The sequence below is a fragment of the Balaenoptera ricei genome, chromosome 15 (genome assembly GCF_028023285.1).
Source record: "Balaenoptera ricei isolate mBalRic1 chromosome 15, mBalRic1.hap2, whole genome shotgun sequence".
Taxonomy (NCBI): Eukaryota; Metazoa; Chordata; class Mammalia; order Artiodactyla; family Balaenopteridae; genus Balaenoptera; species Balaenoptera ricei.
Genome location: NC_082653.1, coordinates 79950873 through 79969806, shown reverse-complemented (window position 1 = coordinate 79969806; position 18934 = coordinate 79950873). Strand labels below are relative to the sequence as shown.

General features: G+C 59.7%; 1 protein-coding gene across 3 annotated transcripts; it reads right to left on the bottom strand.

The window, feature by feature from the left end:
* MLXIPL (MLX interacting protein like) lies at positions 1-18283 on the bottom strand. 3 transcript variants are annotated; one of them, XM_059896989.1, is made up of 17 exons: positions 17936-18283; positions 14007-14113; positions 9713-9795; positions 9459-9548; positions 9117-9161; positions 8391-8592; positions 8186-8266; positions 5035-5204; positions 3187-3712; positions 2893-2960; positions 2667-2817; positions 2398-2510; positions 2188-2307; positions 1896-2023; positions 1692-1815; positions 1005-1134; positions 1-718 (listed from the first exon to the last, which is right to left on the bottom strand). In XM_059896989.1, the coding sequence occupies exons 1-17, from the start codon at positions 18232-18234 to the stop codon at positions 600-602; spliced, it is 2556 nt and encodes an 851-aa protein (XP_059752972.1). In that variant the 5' UTR covers positions 18235-18283; the 3' UTR covers positions 1-599. The 3 variants fall into 3 exon arrangements, with proteins under 3 accessions (XP_059752972.1, XP_059752973.1, XP_059752971.1); XM_059896990.1 differs by having other exon boundaries at positions 2667-2814; XM_059896988.1 differs by having other exon boundaries at positions 2667-2960.
* Positions 18284-18934: the final 651 nt, after the last annotated feature.

Here is an 18934-nt window from a genome sequence, read left to right as displayed (position 1 = left end):
TGACAGTTTCTGTTTTTATTGGTCAAGAATTCTTTACAAAATCCACACACACTCATCCACACACATACCAGGTGCCTCCCCTGGCTTGGCCACCCCCTGCCCTGCTCCCTCCTGGGATCAGACCTTCCTGGCCTCACGCAGGGATACCATCCTGCAGCCCCTCCAGGCTACCAGTGGAGGAGCAGAGAGAAGGAACCTCCTTTTCTCCTTCCCGGCTTAGAAACAGAGGCCTGTGCCTGACCTGTGGGGGGACCAGGTGGGAGTGACAAGGAAGCATCGTCCCCTTCCCTCTTTCAAACTCCCTGAGTTGCCAGCTTAGGCCCCCAAGCGCCACAGCTGCTAAGGCCTTGGGATCCTCTTCTACTTGAAGCTTCCCCGTCCCCATTTTGCAGACTGGAAAATGGAGGTCCAAAGAGGGAGGATGAGCTCCCCAGGTCACAGCGTTGTCGCTATAGTAGAGCAGGGACTGGAACTCAGTTCTTCCTGGCTCCCAGGAGATCAGAAGAAACCCTGCTTGACAGCCGGACCCAGAGCAGGAGGGGCGTGCCCAGGGAGAGCAGCCCCAGGGCAGCTGAGTGAGCAGCATGGTCCGGCCAGCACTATAAAGATTTGCCAAGGGTGCCCTCTGTGACTGCCCGTGTGGCTTGCTCGGGTATACAGTCCGGGTCCGTCAGGATACTGGTAGATGTACTCAGCTGGCGTAGGGAGTTCAGAACAGCTGGGAAAAGAGAGAGAGAGAGGGAGAGACACTTTCTGGGGTCAGGGCCCTACCCTTGGATGCTGAAGACAAAGGGATCGGGGGAGGTACTAGTTAGCAAGACTGTCAGTCAGCCCCTCCTAGGATCTCTGTCTGCAGGTGTCCTGGTGGCCCATCTGGGGGCATGGTGGGGATGGACAAAACCCTAGGCTACAGTGAAGACAGGCTGGACCTGGGGTCTGAGTAGGGTGGAACCCCCTGCCCTGAGGCTTGGACACTCTGCTGAGCAGGCAGGTGGCTCACGTACTTGGTCGGAGAGCAGGCAGGGAGCAGTACTGGTCCAGCCAGGCCAGTGAGGTCTGGCGGAGGCTCTGCAGGCTTGCCGTAGACACCATCCCATTGAAGGACTCGAACAGAGGCCGGATGAGGATGCTGAACTGGACCCGGGTCAAGGAGCAGTTCTGTCATCCAGCTGGTACCCCCACCCATTTCACATGTAGCCCTGACAGCTGGCCACTGTCCAGCCTTGAACCCTGAGGACTCCTACTGTAGCCGCCCTCCCATACACTAAGGCCCTCCCAGCTCTCTGGCTCTCAGGCCCTTTCCCCAGCTCCTCCAGGACCTTCCTTCTGGGCTGGACTATCCCCCATCCCTGGGCTTCCTGCCCTGGCTCAGTCAAGGGCTTGACCAGGTAAGGGAGTGAGAGATTCTATGTCTTCCCACGGGCCCACCCTGGTCATGTTACTCCAAGTACAGGTTCTCCCAAACTGCCCCTGGGACAGGGGGCTCCCCCTCAGTTTCCCTCTGCTCCCAGCCCACCACTGGGTAATGCTGCTGGCCAAGATGCCAGGGGCCTTGAAGGAGGGGGTAGAATCGGAGCCCTTTCCTCTGGGAGCAGCTCTGAGACCCTGCCTGGCCCGGGGAGCGGAGCCTGCATCGGGCCCAGCCTGGTCCGGCTGCAGCGCTCACCCCGCCACTGGCCAAGTGAGGATACTACCCAGAACTTCCAGTTATGCAGCGTGCGGGTCCGGACATAGTCATCGAACATGTCTCGCATTTGGTCGAACCGCTGGTGTGTGATGGGCACTCCCGTAGCAGGCAGCTGCTGCTGGCACAGGCTGGGGGCACGGGGCAGGTCAGGGCGGGGAGTCAGGCCGCAGGCCCCCTGGCCCAGCGCCTGCAGGTCCCCCCCACCCACTTGATGGCGGCATTGAGCTCCTCGATCTGGTCCCGGAGCTGCTGGGCTTCCTCCTGCTTGGCGGCTCGCTCCTGCTGCAGCATGGCGATGTACTCGGCCGTCTTCTGCAGCGTGGTGGCTTTGCTCATCTACGGCAGCACCGTAGGGCTGGGCTCAGGGACTGGGGGTCCCCCACCCTGGGCCCCACTGAGGCACTGGGATGGGAGGAGGCAACCGGGTGTGTGGAGGGCCCTGGGGTGTTCCACAGTGGGGCCCTGCGGCTCGGGGGTGCCAGCCTGGGCTGGAGGCTCACCTTGAGGTTGGGCTGGGTGCTGAGCGTGCTCACCAACCCGTGCAGAGTGTCAAACCCCAGCTTGATGTTGAAGCGCCGCTTCTGCTCCGCAGAGATGTGTGTGATGCGCCGGGTTTCGGTCTGAGGGGGCAGAAAGTGGGGTGAGCCTAGGAGGGGGCGTGGGAGGGCCTGGGGGGAGCAAACAGACCTTAGGGTGAGAAATGGTGCCACCTTGTTGTCCGGATGGCCCCGGCTTAGGACGCGTTGAGGGGAAGAGATGCACACGCTCAGAGTCCCCGGGCCCGGCAGGGAGTTGAGCTCCCCGGACAGCCGCCGCTCACCACCTGTGTCAGAGACAGACAGACCCACAGACAGACCAACACAGGGGAGAGGGTCCCATTGCCCTGTCCCTCTCATCCTGGACCCAGATGTAGTCCCCCCTTCTTCCTTCCCCTCCCTCCCTCCCGCTGAGTTCCCCAATCCCTGCAACCCCTTTTTACCGCTGGGTGCTGGGGGCGAGAGCCGCTCCGCTTTGGGGACAATCAGGGGCCTGGGAGGGGCCAATGTGGCTGGACCCGGAGGTGGTCGGGGCGGTGTAGGGGCCGGGGTCGGGGGAAAGAAGGTGCAGGGGAACTCGGGGACTATCTCCTGCTGGGGTGGAGAAGGGCAGAGAGTCGGGGTGAAGCCCCGGGGTTCACCGCCACCTCCCAGTGCCCGCCATCTTACCGGGGACCCTGGGGACCGGAGGAGGGCGCTGGACACAAGCGCTGGTTCCAGGGCTTGCTCAGGCTTGGCTGTGCACAGACAGAACTGTGAGGGCTGCTGGGGCCCCCATCCCATCATCTCCCAAGACCCCGTCCCTCCGCTCCTCACAGCCCACACCGCTTTTGGGATCAGGGCCCAGGTCCCTCATTCCTTGCCACCCTGCCCTCCGGCTGAGCCTGCCCCTTAGCCTTCACCCTCTAATCCCACAGGCTCCCCGCTCCCGCATCTGGTCTCCATGTCCCCTTCCCAGCTCACCTGCTGTGAGCAGCTGTGCGAGGCAGGGATTGTTGCCCCCAGCAGTGGCAGGGGCCAAGGTGGGGGGGCTGGGCCTCCGCCCCCTGGGGGACTGGGTAGGGGGCTTGCCTCTGGGCCGCGTGCCTTGGGGCACGGTGAAGTGAGGCCCGAACGGGGGCTCCGAATACCCCGAGGGTAGAAGGTCTATGGGGAAGGGGGCGGGGGCAGGGCCTGGACCCAGCGGGGGGGTGGGTGCGAAGGCCGTGGGAGCAGACGGTGGGGACACTCCCGGGGCAGGAGGGACAGGAGGGAAAGAGAATCTGGGAGAGAAGAGAGGCTCTTCCTGCAGCATAGCAGGCAGCGGAACGGGAGGGAAAGGGGGTGGGGCACAGGGCCCCAGGCCGAGCCCCTTGGCAGGGCTGGGGTATTGGAGGAGGGGTGGGCGTGCGGGAGTGGGTGGGAGCTTGGGCTTGGGGTCTTCAGGAAGGAGGAGATCAGAGCTCAGGAAGGCACTGGAGTCCAGAGGGCCAGGGCAGCTGCTCCGAGCCTGGTTGGGGGACAGAGAGCAGGGGAGAGAGCTAGCCTTTTTGAGGCCTCCCAGGCAGCCTCTTGCCCTGGCTGAGCTCTGGACTGGGCACTGGGAGAGTTGGGAGAAATGGTCCCTGGCCTCAGACACACACCCCAGGAAAATTATAATCTAATGAGGGGAAAGAGGGGAACCCATTTATGCACAAATTAGGCATGAGAAAGAGCGTCAATCTTCCTGCCTGCCCATTCATTCACCAAATAACTTACCAACCCATCCATCCATCCATCCATCCATCCATCCATCCATCCATATCCATCCATCCATCCTCCATCCATTCACCTACCTATGTATTCTCTCATCTATGAGCTAGCTCATCTACCTATATTTCTACCAGCCTACCAGGTATTAACCCATTCACCAATCCATCCAACCACCTATACTTCCTTCACTCACCCACCAACCCATCCATAGTCCGTCCTTCTATCCACCATCTGTATATTCACCAGCCACACATCCATCCACCAGCCCATTTACTGATCCACCAAACTACTTACTCATTTACAAATTCATCCACCAGCCCATCCATCCAACCAACCACTCACCTACCTATATATATACCAACCATGTAAGCATCTACCCCCATCTACAACCCAGCAATCTATTCTCCAACACACCCATCCATCCACACACTCATCCGTTCACTCACTTGCTCAATCATCGGGCAACCATTTACCCAGTGCTGTTAATGTGCTTGAACTGTGCTAAGTATGAGAAGGTGCAGTGGTGAGTAAAGCATAGCCCTTCCAGCAAGGAGCTCACAGTCTAGTCAAGGAGAGAGACCTCTTAAACAATGAACTACGCTAGTGCCTGAGAAGTCTGAAAACAGAGGGAAAAGGTAACTAACTATCCTAGCATCATGGGGACAACATCTGAAGTGGGCCTGGGAGTTCCTGAACCAAAATGATAGAGTCACTGCTTCCTAAATGCACATGCTCAGCTTCGGCCTCCATGCTTCCGTTCCTGCTTCTCCTCCCCTCTACTGGTCTCTTCTTCTGCCCAAACCCAAGTCATTCACTAAGGCCCAGAACTCCCCCCTCTTCCAGGAAGTCTTCCACAAGCAGCCCAGCTCCACGCTCCTCTGTCCTCAGGCTCCCCCCCGCAACCATCTTGTCAGTTCTGCTTCACGAGGGTCTTTCCTCCCCAGCTGAACGGTGCCCTCCTGGAGGGCACAGATGGGGTCTTTCTCCCCCTCCAGTCTCTCTTGATGGACTGAGCATACTCAGGAAGTACCCTGAATACCTCCGGGGTGTGGGCAGGTGAGCTGGGCAGGGTGAGCTCACCTGCAGGCGGTTATGTCCCGAGAGGTGGGTCATGCCCGAGCAGGCAGAGGGTACCTCCGAGCCCAGGATCCCACTGCTGAGGACAGGGTCAGCCATGGGGCCGAAGCTGGGGGGCTCCAGGAAGCTTGAAGTTGTAGGCGTCTGTGGGGGGCGGTAGTTGGTGAAGAAATCTGTAATTCAGACACACAGGTGGCAGCTGTCAGGGCTAAGGCTGCGGCTGGAAGCAGCGGGCTGGCCCTGTCCCCAGGCTGGGCTGGCAGTGGGGTGGGGGCCAGCGAGGGAGGGGGGACCTTCCACAGAAGATTGTGAAACTGGGAGAGTTTCTGTCTCACTTAGGGGAAGCCACAGCAGAGGCTCTGGTGGGACGGGCCTGAGTGGGAGACAGCAGGGGGATGTGTGGGGATGTCAGTGGGACACCCCAGGAAGCAGCCCTCCCACTGAGCCCCAAAACTGGCTCCTGAGGCCCCCCTTCCCCACCCCCGGCCTGGGAATCCCAGGCCTTGTCTGCTCCTGTTACCAGCTCTGGTGGGGACATGGCGGGGTGGGGTGGTACTAGAGACTACCAGAGAGGGAAAGGGTGGGGTCCAAGGGGAGGAGGTCTAGGATGGGGAAGGGCATCGTGGTGTCAGGAGTTCACGGAGTGAGTTAGGGGTGAGAGGTGTCAGAAGGTCAGTGGGTCTGGGACAATTTGGGTTTGTTGGAAGGTCAATGGATAGGGCTACAAGGACAGAGCTCAGGAGTGTGGGTGAAGGGGCTAAGGGGGGGTCTCAGAACAGGGGTCAGAGGGTGGGCTCAGAGCGGGAGCAGGAGTGAGGGGGTGCTGGAAGGCCTGGAAGAGCTGGCGGGGAGTGGGGCAGCCAGATTGTTTGAGGTGCGGGTTGTGTAAGCCCCAGGCTATTCTGGTTTTGGGAAGCAGCTGCCTGCGGCCTAACCACATCCCGGGCCTGGGCGCCGCCCGCCCGCCCGCTCCCTTCCGGGCACCTTTCTCTGACCCTGAGCAGCCTCCTGTCTGCACCAGCTCCCAAGGCCTCCTGGTCTGGTCAGACGCGACCCCACTGGCCTTGGATGGACCCCAGCCCCCTGGCCAAGACAGGTGGTCAGGCCTTTCCCCCCGGGGGCCCCCTTGAAGGAAACTCAGGAGTGGGATAAGCCTGCATCAAACCTCGAGCCTGACTGGGTCTTATTTGTGCATCTCATGTGACTGGGGGCCCGTGTGTTGCTGGGTGGCCGGCTCTGCATGTGTCAGTCTCACTAGCACCAGTCTGTCTGCCTCCCTGTGTGTCGGTCCCGCTGTCTGGAGCTCTGTCTGAGTCCGTGTGCACCTGCCCTGGTGTGAGGTGCTCAGTGTGTACATGTCTGCCCTGTGCCCACCTCTGTGTGTGTCTGTGTGTCTTTCTCGGCCACAAGGTCAGAAGGGATCTTCTTGCTGTCCTCCTGCCTCCCTTCAACAGAAGGACTGGGTGGTAGAGGGTGAGTGGCCGCCTATCCTCCACCCCAGGCCCCCAGGGACCATGGGCCTCATCACGTAGCCCCAGGATGCTCAGGGCCGCAGAGCAGCAAGCCCAGCACAGCCTGAGTCACCATGTCCCCTTACCACGGCGTGTCCCCACCCCACGTTGGCAGAAGGCACTTCCTAGTCCCAGCCACCCACAGAGCCCTCCCAACCTGTCCCCCCCACTGACCTGCCATCCCCTGGCTGAGCCCCTCTCCCGCCCCATGCTTCCCTGAGTGGCCCTCACCCAGCCTCTACCTGCTCCCTGAGCCCCCTCCACCAAGCCCCCTCCCTCCAGAGGGCTATGGCCCCCCCACTAGGTTTCCTCTCAAGTGAGGAGCTCTTGGGGACCAAGCGACAGCCCTGGTGCTCCCTGCCCTCCCAGTTCACGGGGCGCTTAAGGCGGCCACACTAGCCCCCTCCCCTGTGTGACCCGCACCCCCTACCGTAGGTTGCCCTCTCTGGCCCCCACTCTGGCAGCCACCCTGTGCTGAAAGAAGTCGCTTCCCAGCCCCGGTCGGTCAGGTTTTGCCCAGAGCCCGGGTTTTGGGGGGAGCGGCTGGGCTCCTACCTGCGGCAGGGGTCTGTGTGCCCAGACGGGGCTGCTGCCCTCCCAGGCTGGTCTGCTCCCAGGGCACTGCCATCAACGCTGCTGTCCCCGCAGCCCCCAGCCCCCACCCAGGCAGGGATGGGGGTGGTTCCTCATTCCCTCGTCCCCGCCCCATAGGCCTCCACCTCTTAACTGACAGGCCCAGGACCCTGCCAGTCAGGAAGGAGTGGAGGGGTCACCCAATCCAAGCCTTTATCCCAGGAACCCCCTTTCTGCGCCCGAGGCCTCAGCTGAGACAGGCTGAGCCTCCATGTCTGACCCCCAGCACGGCTCCGGAGTCCCCTAAGTGTGTGCCTATCAGGAGCAGTCTCCAAGGTCTACAGCTAAGTGAAGAAAGCAATGCGGGAAACAGGCTGCTAGAGAGACAAAAAAGAGACATTTGTCCGCATGTGCTATATAGACATGGTATCTCTGGCGGGACACGAGAAACCAGCGACTGGTGGCCCTGGGGTTCAGGAGAGGGAGCCAGGGCAAAGGATTACTTTAAAGAATGCTTTATAAGATATGATTCCTGGGATTTTCTTAAAAATAACATAGGAGGGGAGAACTGGGTGAGGTCTAGGTGAAATAAGAATGGCTAGGAGTTGATAAATGTTGACACTGGTGAGGATTCCATGAGGGTCAGTGAACTACTCTCTCTCCCTACCTGTGTGTATGCTTGAAATGTTCTTTAATAAATAGTTTTTTTTAATGAATTATATAAATACTAATAAATAGACCCAAACAAAGGAGAGCCATCAAAGTCCCTCTCTCCCCTGAGAGAGTCCCAGCATCTACTGCTCTCCTGGGAACTCCCCAGAGCCTGCAGCTTCAATGCTCCTGGTCCCCTGTCCCCTGCTAGGTACCCTGTCTGGCTTGCTCTCACCTGAGGCCACACCACCTGCATCCCTAGGCCAGACAAAGGGAGACCAGGAAGATCCCTCAGAAATCACCCAGATCATCCGCCCTCCCAGAAGGGCCTGGGACTGGCCTGAGGTCTCAAGCGTACTGGGGCTTTCCTCCCACTGACCCTGACCATCCACTCACCCAGGGGGAGGGGCCTGCCCCACCTGAGATCTCCATGAAGTCATCCAGGCTGGGCTGCAGAGGCGTCAGGTCCGGCTGGATCATGTCAGCGTTGCCGACATAGGCTGGAGGGGGCAGTGGTGGGGTCAGCAGCATCGGGCAGGGCGGAGTGGGGGCACCCATGCCTGGCCATCCTCCCTTGGCTGCCTGGATCCCCTCAGGCCTCCCTTTCCTGGCGCAGCCCCTCACCGTCCTCGGGGGGCAGCTGCAGGGGTGTAGGGCCGGGCTGAGTCATGGTGAAGAGTGTGTCGGAGATGTCGGACAGAAAGCAATCGAGATCCAGAAGCTGCCGCCCGCCGGTCTCCTCCTCTGGGCCCGCCAGCAGGACGGGCACCACGCTGGTGAAAAGCTGCTCGCACCATCGCTCCGGTGGCTGCCACCCCCCTTCCACCTGAGGAGACAGAGCTGTCAGCAGCCCCGGGCGGGCTCCACTGCCCGACTCCTTCCCAGTCTGGAGGCACAGGGGTCTCCCACTGCCCCCTGCCTGGGGGATGAAGTGGTCAGCCATCCAGAGGGCCTCTCTGCAGAGGGCCTTTCAGTCTGCTGCCTGAAAGGCTAGGGTTACCCCACTGGCCTCCAACAGCTCCTCCCAGGAGAGAGGCATCCCAGCAGGGATGGCCTGCTGAAGAGATGAGGGTCCCTTCCTGCCCCTACACTTTTCCCTACCTGGGTCCCCAGTTCTTAGAGCCCTCTGTTCCCCCATGCTTCCCCACCACTTGCTTAGTGAACCAGAAGGCTTGGGGTCTTCCCACCACTGCGCTCCAGTGCTGCCCTTCCCAAGAGGAGAAAAGCTCAATTAATCAACCAGAGGACAGCGGCCACACCCACTCCACTCACGTCCCACCCTCACCCCACCGCCACTGCCTCGCCCACCCAGAGGGAAGCGTCCATTCTCTGGGTCCAGGGAGCACCCACCTGCTTTGGGGCCAGGAGATCCCCTTCCCTGCTGGACTTACGGAGCTGCAGGAACACACAAAGGTGGACACTGGATCCCTTTCCGCTCCTCCATCGCTCCCCGCCAAGGCCTCCCGTACTCACTAGCTCCCCCAGATCAACCGGATCCCTCACTTCCCCTCGGAAGCTCTTTGGCCCTGGGAGGTAAGGAGGTTGCGAGGAGGCCCTGTGGCCACTGGGTGGCGCTGTCGGCCTGGGTCTTAATGGAGGACAGGGTCGGGGTTGGGTTGGGGGAAAGCCCTCCGGGGCTCTTGCAACAGAGGCCGTGGCCAGAGGTCGCAGGGGAAAGGGCCCCCCACTGACCCGCTTCTTGTAGTAGATGCGCCACTTATGGTACTCGCGCATCACCACCTCGATGCGCCGCTTCCAATAATTCCCCTCCAAGACGACGGCCTGAGGAGGGCCGGATAGGGGACTCAGTGCGAGGGGTGGCACTGACCCCACCCCTCACCCAGTCTCCCTCTGGGCCAGCCCCTCCCGCTCAGCATGAGGAGTGATGGGCAGGAGGGGCCTGGCTTGGTGAGGCGGCAGGTGGTTGGTCCCGTGGTCTCAGCTACCTCCGGTTTCCGGTGCTCATCAGCCTCAGGCCCCTGCAGGGGGGTCACGAAGCCACACACGGGGCTTTTCCTCCGCTCCACATCTGAGAGAAGGGCGCCAGGTCAGGGGTGTCCAGCTCCCTCATCTCCCACTCCAAGGGGACTGGGACTCAAGTGCCACACTATGAAATCCTGCCTGGCCTTCCATGCTCTGATTAAGTGCCACCTCCTCCAGGAAGCTTTGCTGCCTGCTCTAGCTCTCCCAGATCTCCTTCTTCTATGCGACCCTGTAAAACAAACCTCCCACACCCCATCTGCCCCCTTGGGAGCCTAGTAGGTGTGCAGGCAATGCTTGCTGAATGGGATTGTTGGGCCACACAAAGTTAATTGCCCCAAGAAGGTCCTGGTCAGGCTGGTGGGCTAGAGGTCCAGAGCCCTGGTCCCCTGCTTCAGGATGCCCAATTCCATCTCAGAACCACCGCTGGCCCACTTCAGGCCGCCTGCCTGAGCCCTTTCTCTGCTTCCTCCACTCCCATCCCTGTCTTCAACCCTGATCTCTCTCCAGGCTCCTTTTTGGCCTATAAACAAATTCCAGGCTCTCCTTTACCTCTCAAACCTTCCCCTTCCTTTGCTTCCCAACAAGCTAAATTTCTTCCCATCACCCCTTTGCTTTCCTCCCAGACTCTGGCAGACCTGTCACTCACCACATCCACCTCTGCCCTCCCAGCTGCATTGTCACCTCTGGTACCTCAGCATCTGCCCACACACCCACCCCGCTGGCCCAGCTCCTGAGCTCAAGGCTCTGGCCCTCCCCAGTCCCGTCCTCCGAGACCTTGGCTGCAGGACACCCTCCTCCTCCCTAAGCCCCGGGAACCTCCCCTCTGTTCTCCTACCTCCCTGACCACTTTTCACTGGCCCTTCTGCCAGGCCCACTCCCCCTAACCTCTCTCATCTTGCTCCTTTCCAGTTTCAGACCCATCTTCCAGCTGCCTGGGGAACCTCTACTAGGATGTCTCAAAACATCACTCTCAGATGTTTGGAAACTTCCCTCCCAAGCCCAAGCCTCCTCTGGACTGCCAACAATGCCTCCCAGTCTCCCAGCTCCCCACCATCTCCCAGTGTCCCCATCTAATCCATGGACTAACCCTCTCAATCCCAAGGGTGTGTGGCATTTCTTCCACCGTCCCCTCCCCTCCATATTCTCACTGTTCCCCCTGGTCTGGTGTCATTTCTCGCCTAGACCTCCCTGACTCCAGCCTCACGCCCTCCAGCCCATCTTCTTGCTGCGGCCAAGTCAATTCTTCCTAAAGGGCAGTACAGGCCTAAACCCCTCCATGGCTCCCTGAACCTCCAGGATAACGCCCACACCCCTTAGCTTGGCTTCCAAGCCCTCCGGGACTGGCCCCACTGCTTCTCCTGCCTTTCCATCGCCTTCATATGCCCCACCTTGAAGCCAGACCCTAACCCCCCACCCCCTGCTCAACAGCCCTCTGGTTTTATTCTACGTGGAATCCCCTTCCCTTCCCTCTGCCTCATCACGTCTGCCCTCCCATCAGGATAGCCTAGGGCTGCCCCTGTTCTAGGAAGCCTTCCCTTTTCTGAAACCCCATGGTCCCATGTGCCTCACTTTCCACCCTGCCTTGACCATTTCTCTACATGCTGGCCTCTCCGTTGGGAGTGAAGGCAGAAGCTGTGCCCTTTAGCCCCAAATCCTTACATCTGGCACAGAGCTTGGCACAAAGCAGTCCTTCAAGACCCTGGGGCTCCCCACGCAGTGACTTTTCCTGGCAGTCCTGACAAAGAGGAATTTAGGGGTGTCCGTGGGGCTCATCCTGCCTCAGCCCACAGCAAAGTTCCTCTGGGACAATTGACACAGAGGAGGGGGGACCACCTGAACATGAAATTTATTGGGACCTTCAGCATCACTTACAAAGTTCTGTCCTAAAGGACGTTCTCCAAGACTATTCCTATGGGATTGGGGGTAGGGGTTATCCTGGTTGTGAACATAGCTTGGACAGAAAACAAAGGGATGGGCCCTTGGCTGCGTGGACTCCTGGGGGTTAGAGCAAGGAGGATCTCGGAGTATCTGTTCCTGGCTTCCTAGTTGAGGATATGAGAACCAGGAAAGACTGGGCTTGCCCAGGGCCCCCAGAGAGTCAGCGCTGAGCAGGCCTGGTCAGGCTCTGCCCTCCCCCACTTGGCAACCCTGTGCTCTGGACAGAAGGGCAGGGATCACGTGGCTTCCTAGGGCTGGGACATGCTTTATTTAACAATGATAAGTTCATCCATTCATGCAGCCTCCTAGGCCCTTGCACCTATGCTGGGACAGATGCTGGGACAGGGGATCCATGAATGAATCGGGGATGAATCGCCCAGCTTAGTGGGAGAGACAAGGAAAGCACACACATCACATGAGCTAAAGCAAGGTGGAGAGTCAGCTCATGAGAGGTGCTCTGGGATATCAGAGGAAATCAAGATGACTTGGGGGTGTGGAAAAGGAAGGGCTCTTGGAGGCCAGGAGCCTGCCGAAAGGGCGGGGGTGTGTGTGTGGGGGGCCAGGCAGCCCTCCAGCAATCCCACTCCTCCCCCTTTCCTGACACCACCCTTCAAACCTTCCGTGTTCAGGGAGGAGGAGTCCTGACATTTGTTAGAGGCCTGCTGTTGCTATTATCACAATAATAGTAATAAATCCCAGCAGCTCACCTTCAGGGAGCCCTTGTGTGTTTCAGGCCCTGTGCTGAGATACGGACCATCTACCTCGCTGAAAACTCACAGCAAACCTCAGCAATAGGATCTATTATGATTCCCACTTTACAGATGAGCAAGCACCAACTGGGGGAGGCTAGGGACTTTCCCAAGGTCACACAGCTAGGGTGTGCTAGAACTTGACTCAACCTCCCTCTGACTTAGAACTTGGGGTCCTTCCATCAACTTGTGCCACAAGCTGGCTGAGGACGCCTGGGTGGCATCAGAAATTTCTTCTGCAGAGAGAAGGGTCTGCACCCCATCCAGCTTTGAGGGGAAAGGGTAGAGGGTGAAAACTCGGGGTGGGAAAGTTAGAGACACCTTCTCCCCCTGGCCTATCAGCTTCCTGGTTTAGGCAGGGCCCGTCCTTAACATTCTCAGGCGAGGGCTGGAAGCCAGCCAGCCGGGAGCAGTGGAAGAAGCGCTGGGCTGAGTTGGAGAGCCCTGAACTCACAGCCAGTCATAGCTCTGCTCCTTTTATGCTCAGTGACCCTGAGTAAGTCACTCGCCTTCTGGGTCTCACTTGCTCGTCCATAAAATGGGGATAATAAAACCTATCTCCCAGGGTTGCTAGGAAGCCTTAAATAAGATGATTTAGGAAAGTGCCGGGCACATAGATGAATAGAAACCAAAAACAAACAAAACAAAAGAAACCACTTCTTTTCTCTGCTTGAATGGAATCCAGTGGGGCCACTACAGAGAATACCACGTGTGGTCCCTCCTATGCTGTGTGTTCCCAACTCAGCGCAGCCTTTGATCCTACAGGAGGACCTTACTGAGCTGGACAAGGTCCAGCACAGGACAAGGTACAGCACAGGTCTCTCAGCCTCTGCTACCCTGCCATGGGGCATAGGTGGGTTTTGTATCCCCAAATGAATGACTGTGACCTCCTCAAGGGTACATCGGATTCAACCATCGTTTATTAAGCACCAACTTTGTGCCAGCCCTGTTCATACCCATTATCCCCATGCCAGCCATCAAAGTTAGGACTCTTGGCCTCATTTTATAGATGAAAAAATGGGTTCAGAGAGGTTAGACAACTTGCCTGCAGTCACACAGCCAGCAAGGGGCAGAGACAGGGTGGGAAACCAGCTCTAGGTGACTCCAAGACCAGAGTCCCTTCCACATGGCCTCTCTGGGCCCCTTCCCCCCCAATCTCCATGGTGGGGAACCTAAGGACGTCAATGGAAGGCTGGTGGAGACCCACCAGGATCTGAGTTTCCCCTTTGCAAAGTGGTGCGATTGGCCCGGATAGTATTGAACGCCTCTTTCTACCCTGGCACTTGAGGCACCTGACTACACTAATGGGATGCAGAATGGGCCTTGAACTGTTCCCCAATCTCAGCTCACTTTAGGACTTCCGAAGGGTGACCCCTGCTGTGTCCAACTTCACAGTGGAGAGCGCCCTTTGGGACACATCCCCCAAGACCCTCTGGGTTTAGAAGCTGTTGAGGGGTCCTGATGCTGGGGACCTGGCCTCCCCCAAAGCTCTCTGTGGCTGCTGGCCCTGAGGGTTTCCGGGGCAGCCCCTTCGTCAGCCCTCCTGCTGGGGCCTGTGGTGCCCACTCACACTGGATATACCAGGCCCTCCAGATGGCGTTGTTGAGGCGGATCTTGTCCCGGCACAGCAGCTTGAGGCCTTTGAAATTCTTCCACTTGGGAGAAACCAGCTTGCCACTGTCAGAGGGAGAGGGCTGCGTCAGGGGGGGCGTGGAGAAAGGGGATGGTTGGAGGGGGCTGTCTCCACTTTCTTCCCGTGCACGAGGCACTCATCTATGGTGGGCAACTTGAGGGACACCCCTCCCAAATCCTGCCCCTCACTCTAATCTGCCTGAAATGCCTACCCTGAGAAGCAGACCTTTAAAATACTCTCCAGGTCCCCACTTGGGGCCTCTGTGTTCTTTGGTGAGACCTGCTGAAATCTGTTTATCAGCTCAGGTGTCAGAAAGACAATGCCCATTGGCCTCACAGGCATCTATGTCATAGGCTGGCTAAGGAGGGTTTTCGCCTGTTTCTTACTTAAGGAAACTGAGGGTCAAGAAACGAACGGGACATGCCCAAGGTCACGTGACATGATGGAGAGTCATTCAGGACCTGTGGCTTTTTCTCCACCAGTCTCACAGGCCCCCTTAGGCCTAGGGGATGGGTAAGGTTTGTCTGAGTAGAGACGGAGCCTCTTCACCAGAGGCAGCCTCCAAGCAGCCAGCCACTGCCTTTTCACTGCCCTTCTGGTGTCTGCCCAGCCCAGAATCCCAGGATGGCAATCTGGACTGACCTGGAAGGTGCGCCCCTTCCCAGGGGTGTGCGCAAGACAATAGCCACCAGGGCCCGCCCAAAGGAAGGCGGCTAGGATGGTGGAGTGATGGGCAGGGGGCACCTTGACCCTAACCCTGACCCCTGACTCTAACCCTAGTAGTCAATCAAATCCATGAGACGGAAGGGCTCTACCAGGTGAGGGGCTTGACTCTCAGGGTCCTGTTGGGCACAGGCCAAGTCTGCCACGGCAAGCTGACCTAGGAGGCCAAGATGTTCAGGGTCTTAGACCCCTGCTGGTCCCTCCCTCTTCCCTCCCCCCTCGCTCCTCATGGTTCACAAGCTGGGGTTATGCATGAGTCCCCTCTGGCCCAGCTTCTCCAACCCTTGCTCACATGGAAGGCTGAGACCCCAAGGCTTAGTCTTTCAGAACGCCAGGCCTGCTCTCTCCGGGGCCCTCTCCCAGTTCCTGGGGGTGAGGGGCAGGTGGGTGGCAGTCTGGCTCCTGCAGCCCCTTGAGTGCATGGGTCACTGGGTCTCCTCTACTCTCTGGTCTCCAAGCTCCTGTGTTTGCTTTGGGGTTGGGGGGGACTGCTACCCCCAGGCACAACAGGCCTCATTACCCAAATAGAGTACATGGCCCAAGCACCCAGGACCGCTGGCTGGCCCCTTTCCCTCCTAAGTCAGATAAACACCATCTGTCTAGTAGGGAGACATGGAGTAGGGGCACTCTGATACCTCCTGGGCCAGCTTCTTCTGTGGCACCTGGGGGGACTCCTGAGTTTGTTGCCCCAGCCTGTATCCCAGCAACCTCCCAGCCCACTCTGATCACCCAGCACCCTACCCCCAGCCTGCCTGCCCTCCCTCCTCCATTTCCCTGCTGAGGCTACAGCGTTTGTGGCCAGGCAGGGCTGGGGGAGGTGAGACAGTGACATCCACGCCCAGGAGGAAAGAATTTGGTCTGTGCTGGGCCTGTTGGCTGGGAGGGGAGGAGAGGGGCCCAGCCTGGAGCCAAAAGCCTGTGACCAGGGTTCAAGGGATTCTTATTGACCAACAGAAATTCTGGGAATCTTGGGGATGGAATGGGGAAAACTCAGAACACTCCCCCTCCCCCACCCACACACACATATCTACCTTGTGGAAATTTCCCTGGAAATTTCCTTAGAGTCCTGCTTGCTCCCCCTCACTCCTGAGGCCATTCTTTCCATAGCTAGCCAGCTCTGACCATGAACAAGTGTTTTCTTGGAACTTCCAGAACCTGCCTCCCTGAGGGTTCCACCCGCAGAACCATGGGACACGGACCCCCTCCCAGTGGAGCAGTCGTCTCTCTGCCCATGCAGCCCCGCTGAGGGTGAAAGCTGGCCAGACGTCTGCAGGCTGTCCTCTGGGTCAAGCTGGCCAGTTCTTCCTGGCACCTCTGGACTCCTTGCCTTGCTGTCCCTGCCCATCTCCTTACTCTCTTGGGATACCCCGGCTTCCACAATCCTCTCCCCTCCAAGGAACCCCCACAATTAAGGGTCTTTAAGGGCTAAACCACTGTCCCAGTCTGAGCCTCAGTTTTTTCCTCTATGGGGGAACTCAAAGACTCCTCTGATACCGAGCCACTATCATCCCTGGCACTTAGGACCCCACCGGGGCGGGCCACAGAGGTTGAATATTCTGGGTGTTTAGGGAGGAAGCCCAGCGCTCTCTACCCCAGCTGCCCCTGAATGGGGTCACATCAGCTTCCAGTCAGCCTCCTAGTGTGGGCGGTTCTTGGAGTGTGCTCTGCCCCCTGCCTTGCCATTTCCCCTGAACCTCCTCCCCTTTTGGTCACTGTGGTCTGGGACAGGGGCGTGAGCCAGTCCAGGCAGAGCAGTGTGTAATGTAAAGCAGAAAGCTTAAGTTGGGAATGGATGGGAAAAGGGGGACCCTGGGGGAGCCTGGGGAGCAGGGGTGCCCGAATCTGGTGTACCATGACCTTAGACGCCCTGTCCCAGGAGGTCCCCTGATGTCCGAGGAGGGGAGGGAGGAAAGGGACGGGAATTTGAACTTTCCACACAGGTCTGGTGCTCTGGATGATCAGATTGCAACACGACCTGGGCCCGGGGCCAGAGCCTGTGGGCCAAGGTTACAAAGCATCCAGCCAATGGAGTCGAGGCTGGGCGCCACAGTGGGGAGTGGGCAACACTCTCCAGCAATCCCCACCCCAGCTCTCGATCCCAGTCAGAGCAAGTGCAGGTCTGCGGCCAGCGGTTCTCAGAAGAGGAGGAGGCGCCGCAGAGGAAGAGGAATATTTACACAGAGAAAAGATCAAGGCTGGCCGATCCCCCTTTCTCCCCTACGGTTCTCGGTTGATAATTTATCCTGGTCCCTCCGCTCCGGGGAACTTTGCTCTCCGGGGCACTGAGCCAGGACCCCGGTTCGCGCCCTCCCCTGGGACACAGGCGTGGAGCTGGGGCCGGGCGCGGTCGGCCTGCTCTGCGACGCGCCAAGCAGGGGTCCCAGGCAACATGAGGCGCTCAGCCTCGCGTGGCGACCCGGGTGGGCGAGGCCAGGCCTCCCGGGGACCAGCCCCGCGCGGCCTGCAACATCCCCTGCCGGACCACGGCTGGGGAACTAAGAGCTGCGCCCCTCTGGGCCGGCCGGGGCACCCTCCTCCCGCCACCCTCGACCTAGCAGGTCAAGAACAGGTGTCCCGGCAATTGAGGGGTGCAGGGTGGACGAGAGACTGGGTTTCAGTCGACGTTGGCTATGAATTGGGACAACCATGGGCGCGAGGTGTATCGCGAGGGTGCAAGAATAGAGCGGGCCTGGGCGGGGGCTGCCGCGTTGGGAGCGGAAGGCTGCAGGTTGTCCGGTGGAGTGGCCCCCGGAGTGGAGGGTGGGGATGTTAGGATGGCCTAGGGTCCTGGGAGCGCAAGGGATGCCCTGAGGGCATTCTTTGGGGGCAGAGGGGTCGGGACGGGGGAGAGAGGCCCGCGGTGGGCCTACGGAGGTCGAGGTGGAGAGCAGGAGATCCCAGCCTTAGGGAAGGGGTCTTGGTGGTGAGGAATGGGAACCAGGAGGCGCGCAAGCATGTCGAGGCCAGTGGGCTGGGCCAGGGTCAGAGGACGCTCCGGGCTGGGGAGAGGAGGGTATCCAGGATGTGGCTGGAGTCTCTGAGAGCAGCCGGGACCAAGGCTGGGGGCCGGGTGGGGTGTCCGGGGCCCCAGCGCGCGGTCCCGCCATGGAGGGCCGAGGCCGTCGGCCCCGAAGCCCCCTCACCTGTAGGCCAGGCTCATGCACTCGAAGAGGCGGGTGAGTGTGGGGTCGATGCTGCGCGGCCCGAAGTCGGCGAGCCCCAGGGGTCCCTCCTGGTCGCGCCGCCGGGTCAGCGAGTCGCTGTGCGGCGATGACACCATGAAGTGACCGCTGTGGATGACCTGCGAGCGGAGTAGCCCGCCTGCGCTGCGCCGGGTACTTGGGTCCTCCGAGTCTGTGTCTGAGTCCGAATCCGGGCTGGGGACGACCCGCGGGCCCTGCAAGCCCGCGACCAGACCCGCCAGCGCTCCGGCCGTGGCCATAGCCGCCGCCGCCTCGCCTGGGGCTAGGTGCAGCTGCCCGCGCAGCCCTTGGGGCCAGGCCGGCTTATTAGCATAGCCCCGCCCTCCAACCCCGATAGGTCGCTCTAGGGGGCGGAGCCTCGTGGCGTGCGGGAGTGGACGGGGCTGGCTTAAATTAGCATAATCAATGCTCCAGGTGTGAGAACGCTGGCCTGGAGCTCCCGCGGGTCTAGAGTTTGGAAGAGGAGGAGGTCCCTATCTCCCCTCCCGTCTTTCCTTAGGGAGAGGGCCCTCCCTAAGTGGCCCTTTTGGGATCCTTGTCACAGTGGATTTCCCTTATGTGCCCGTCTGACTTCCCCTCTGGCCTCCAGGCCCTGAGGCAGAACTGTGTCCTAGAGTATCTGAGCCCCCATGCTGGGCACCCAGGGACTTGGGGAACGCACTGTGGAGGTAGGAGTAGGAAGCAGGGCCGCCTCTCCCTTGGCGCCTCCTAGCTTCAGGGGCCCTGGCTTAAGCAGACACCTGAATTGATCCTGCTCTGCCACTAATTCCATGAATGACCCTGGGCAAGTCTCTGTCTTACTGGGGATCTGTCTCTCTGTAAAATGGGGAATTTGGGGCTTCCCTGGTGGCGCAGTGGTTGAGAATCTGCTTGCCAATGCAGGGGACACGGGTTCGAGCCCTGGTCTGGGAAGATCCCACATGCCGCAGAGCAACTGGG

What these genes read in the sequence shown, in the direction of transcription:
- MLXIPL (XM_059896988.1), bottom strand. Translation starts at nt 18,234, where the DNA reads ATGGCCACGGCCGGAGCGCTGGCGGGTCTGGTCGCGGGCTTGCAGGGC. An exon ending in TGCATGAGCCTGGCCTACAG is followed by an intron (nt 14,114 to 17,935) that starts GTGAGGGGGCTT and finishes TCCCTCTGACAG; the next exon opens with TGGCAAGCTGGTTTCTCCCA. An exon ending in GAGCTCAATGCCGCCATCAA is followed by an intron (nt 1,816 to 1,895) that starts GTGGGTGGGGGG and finishes CCGTGCCCCCAG; the next exon opens with CCTGTGCCAGCAGCAGCTGC.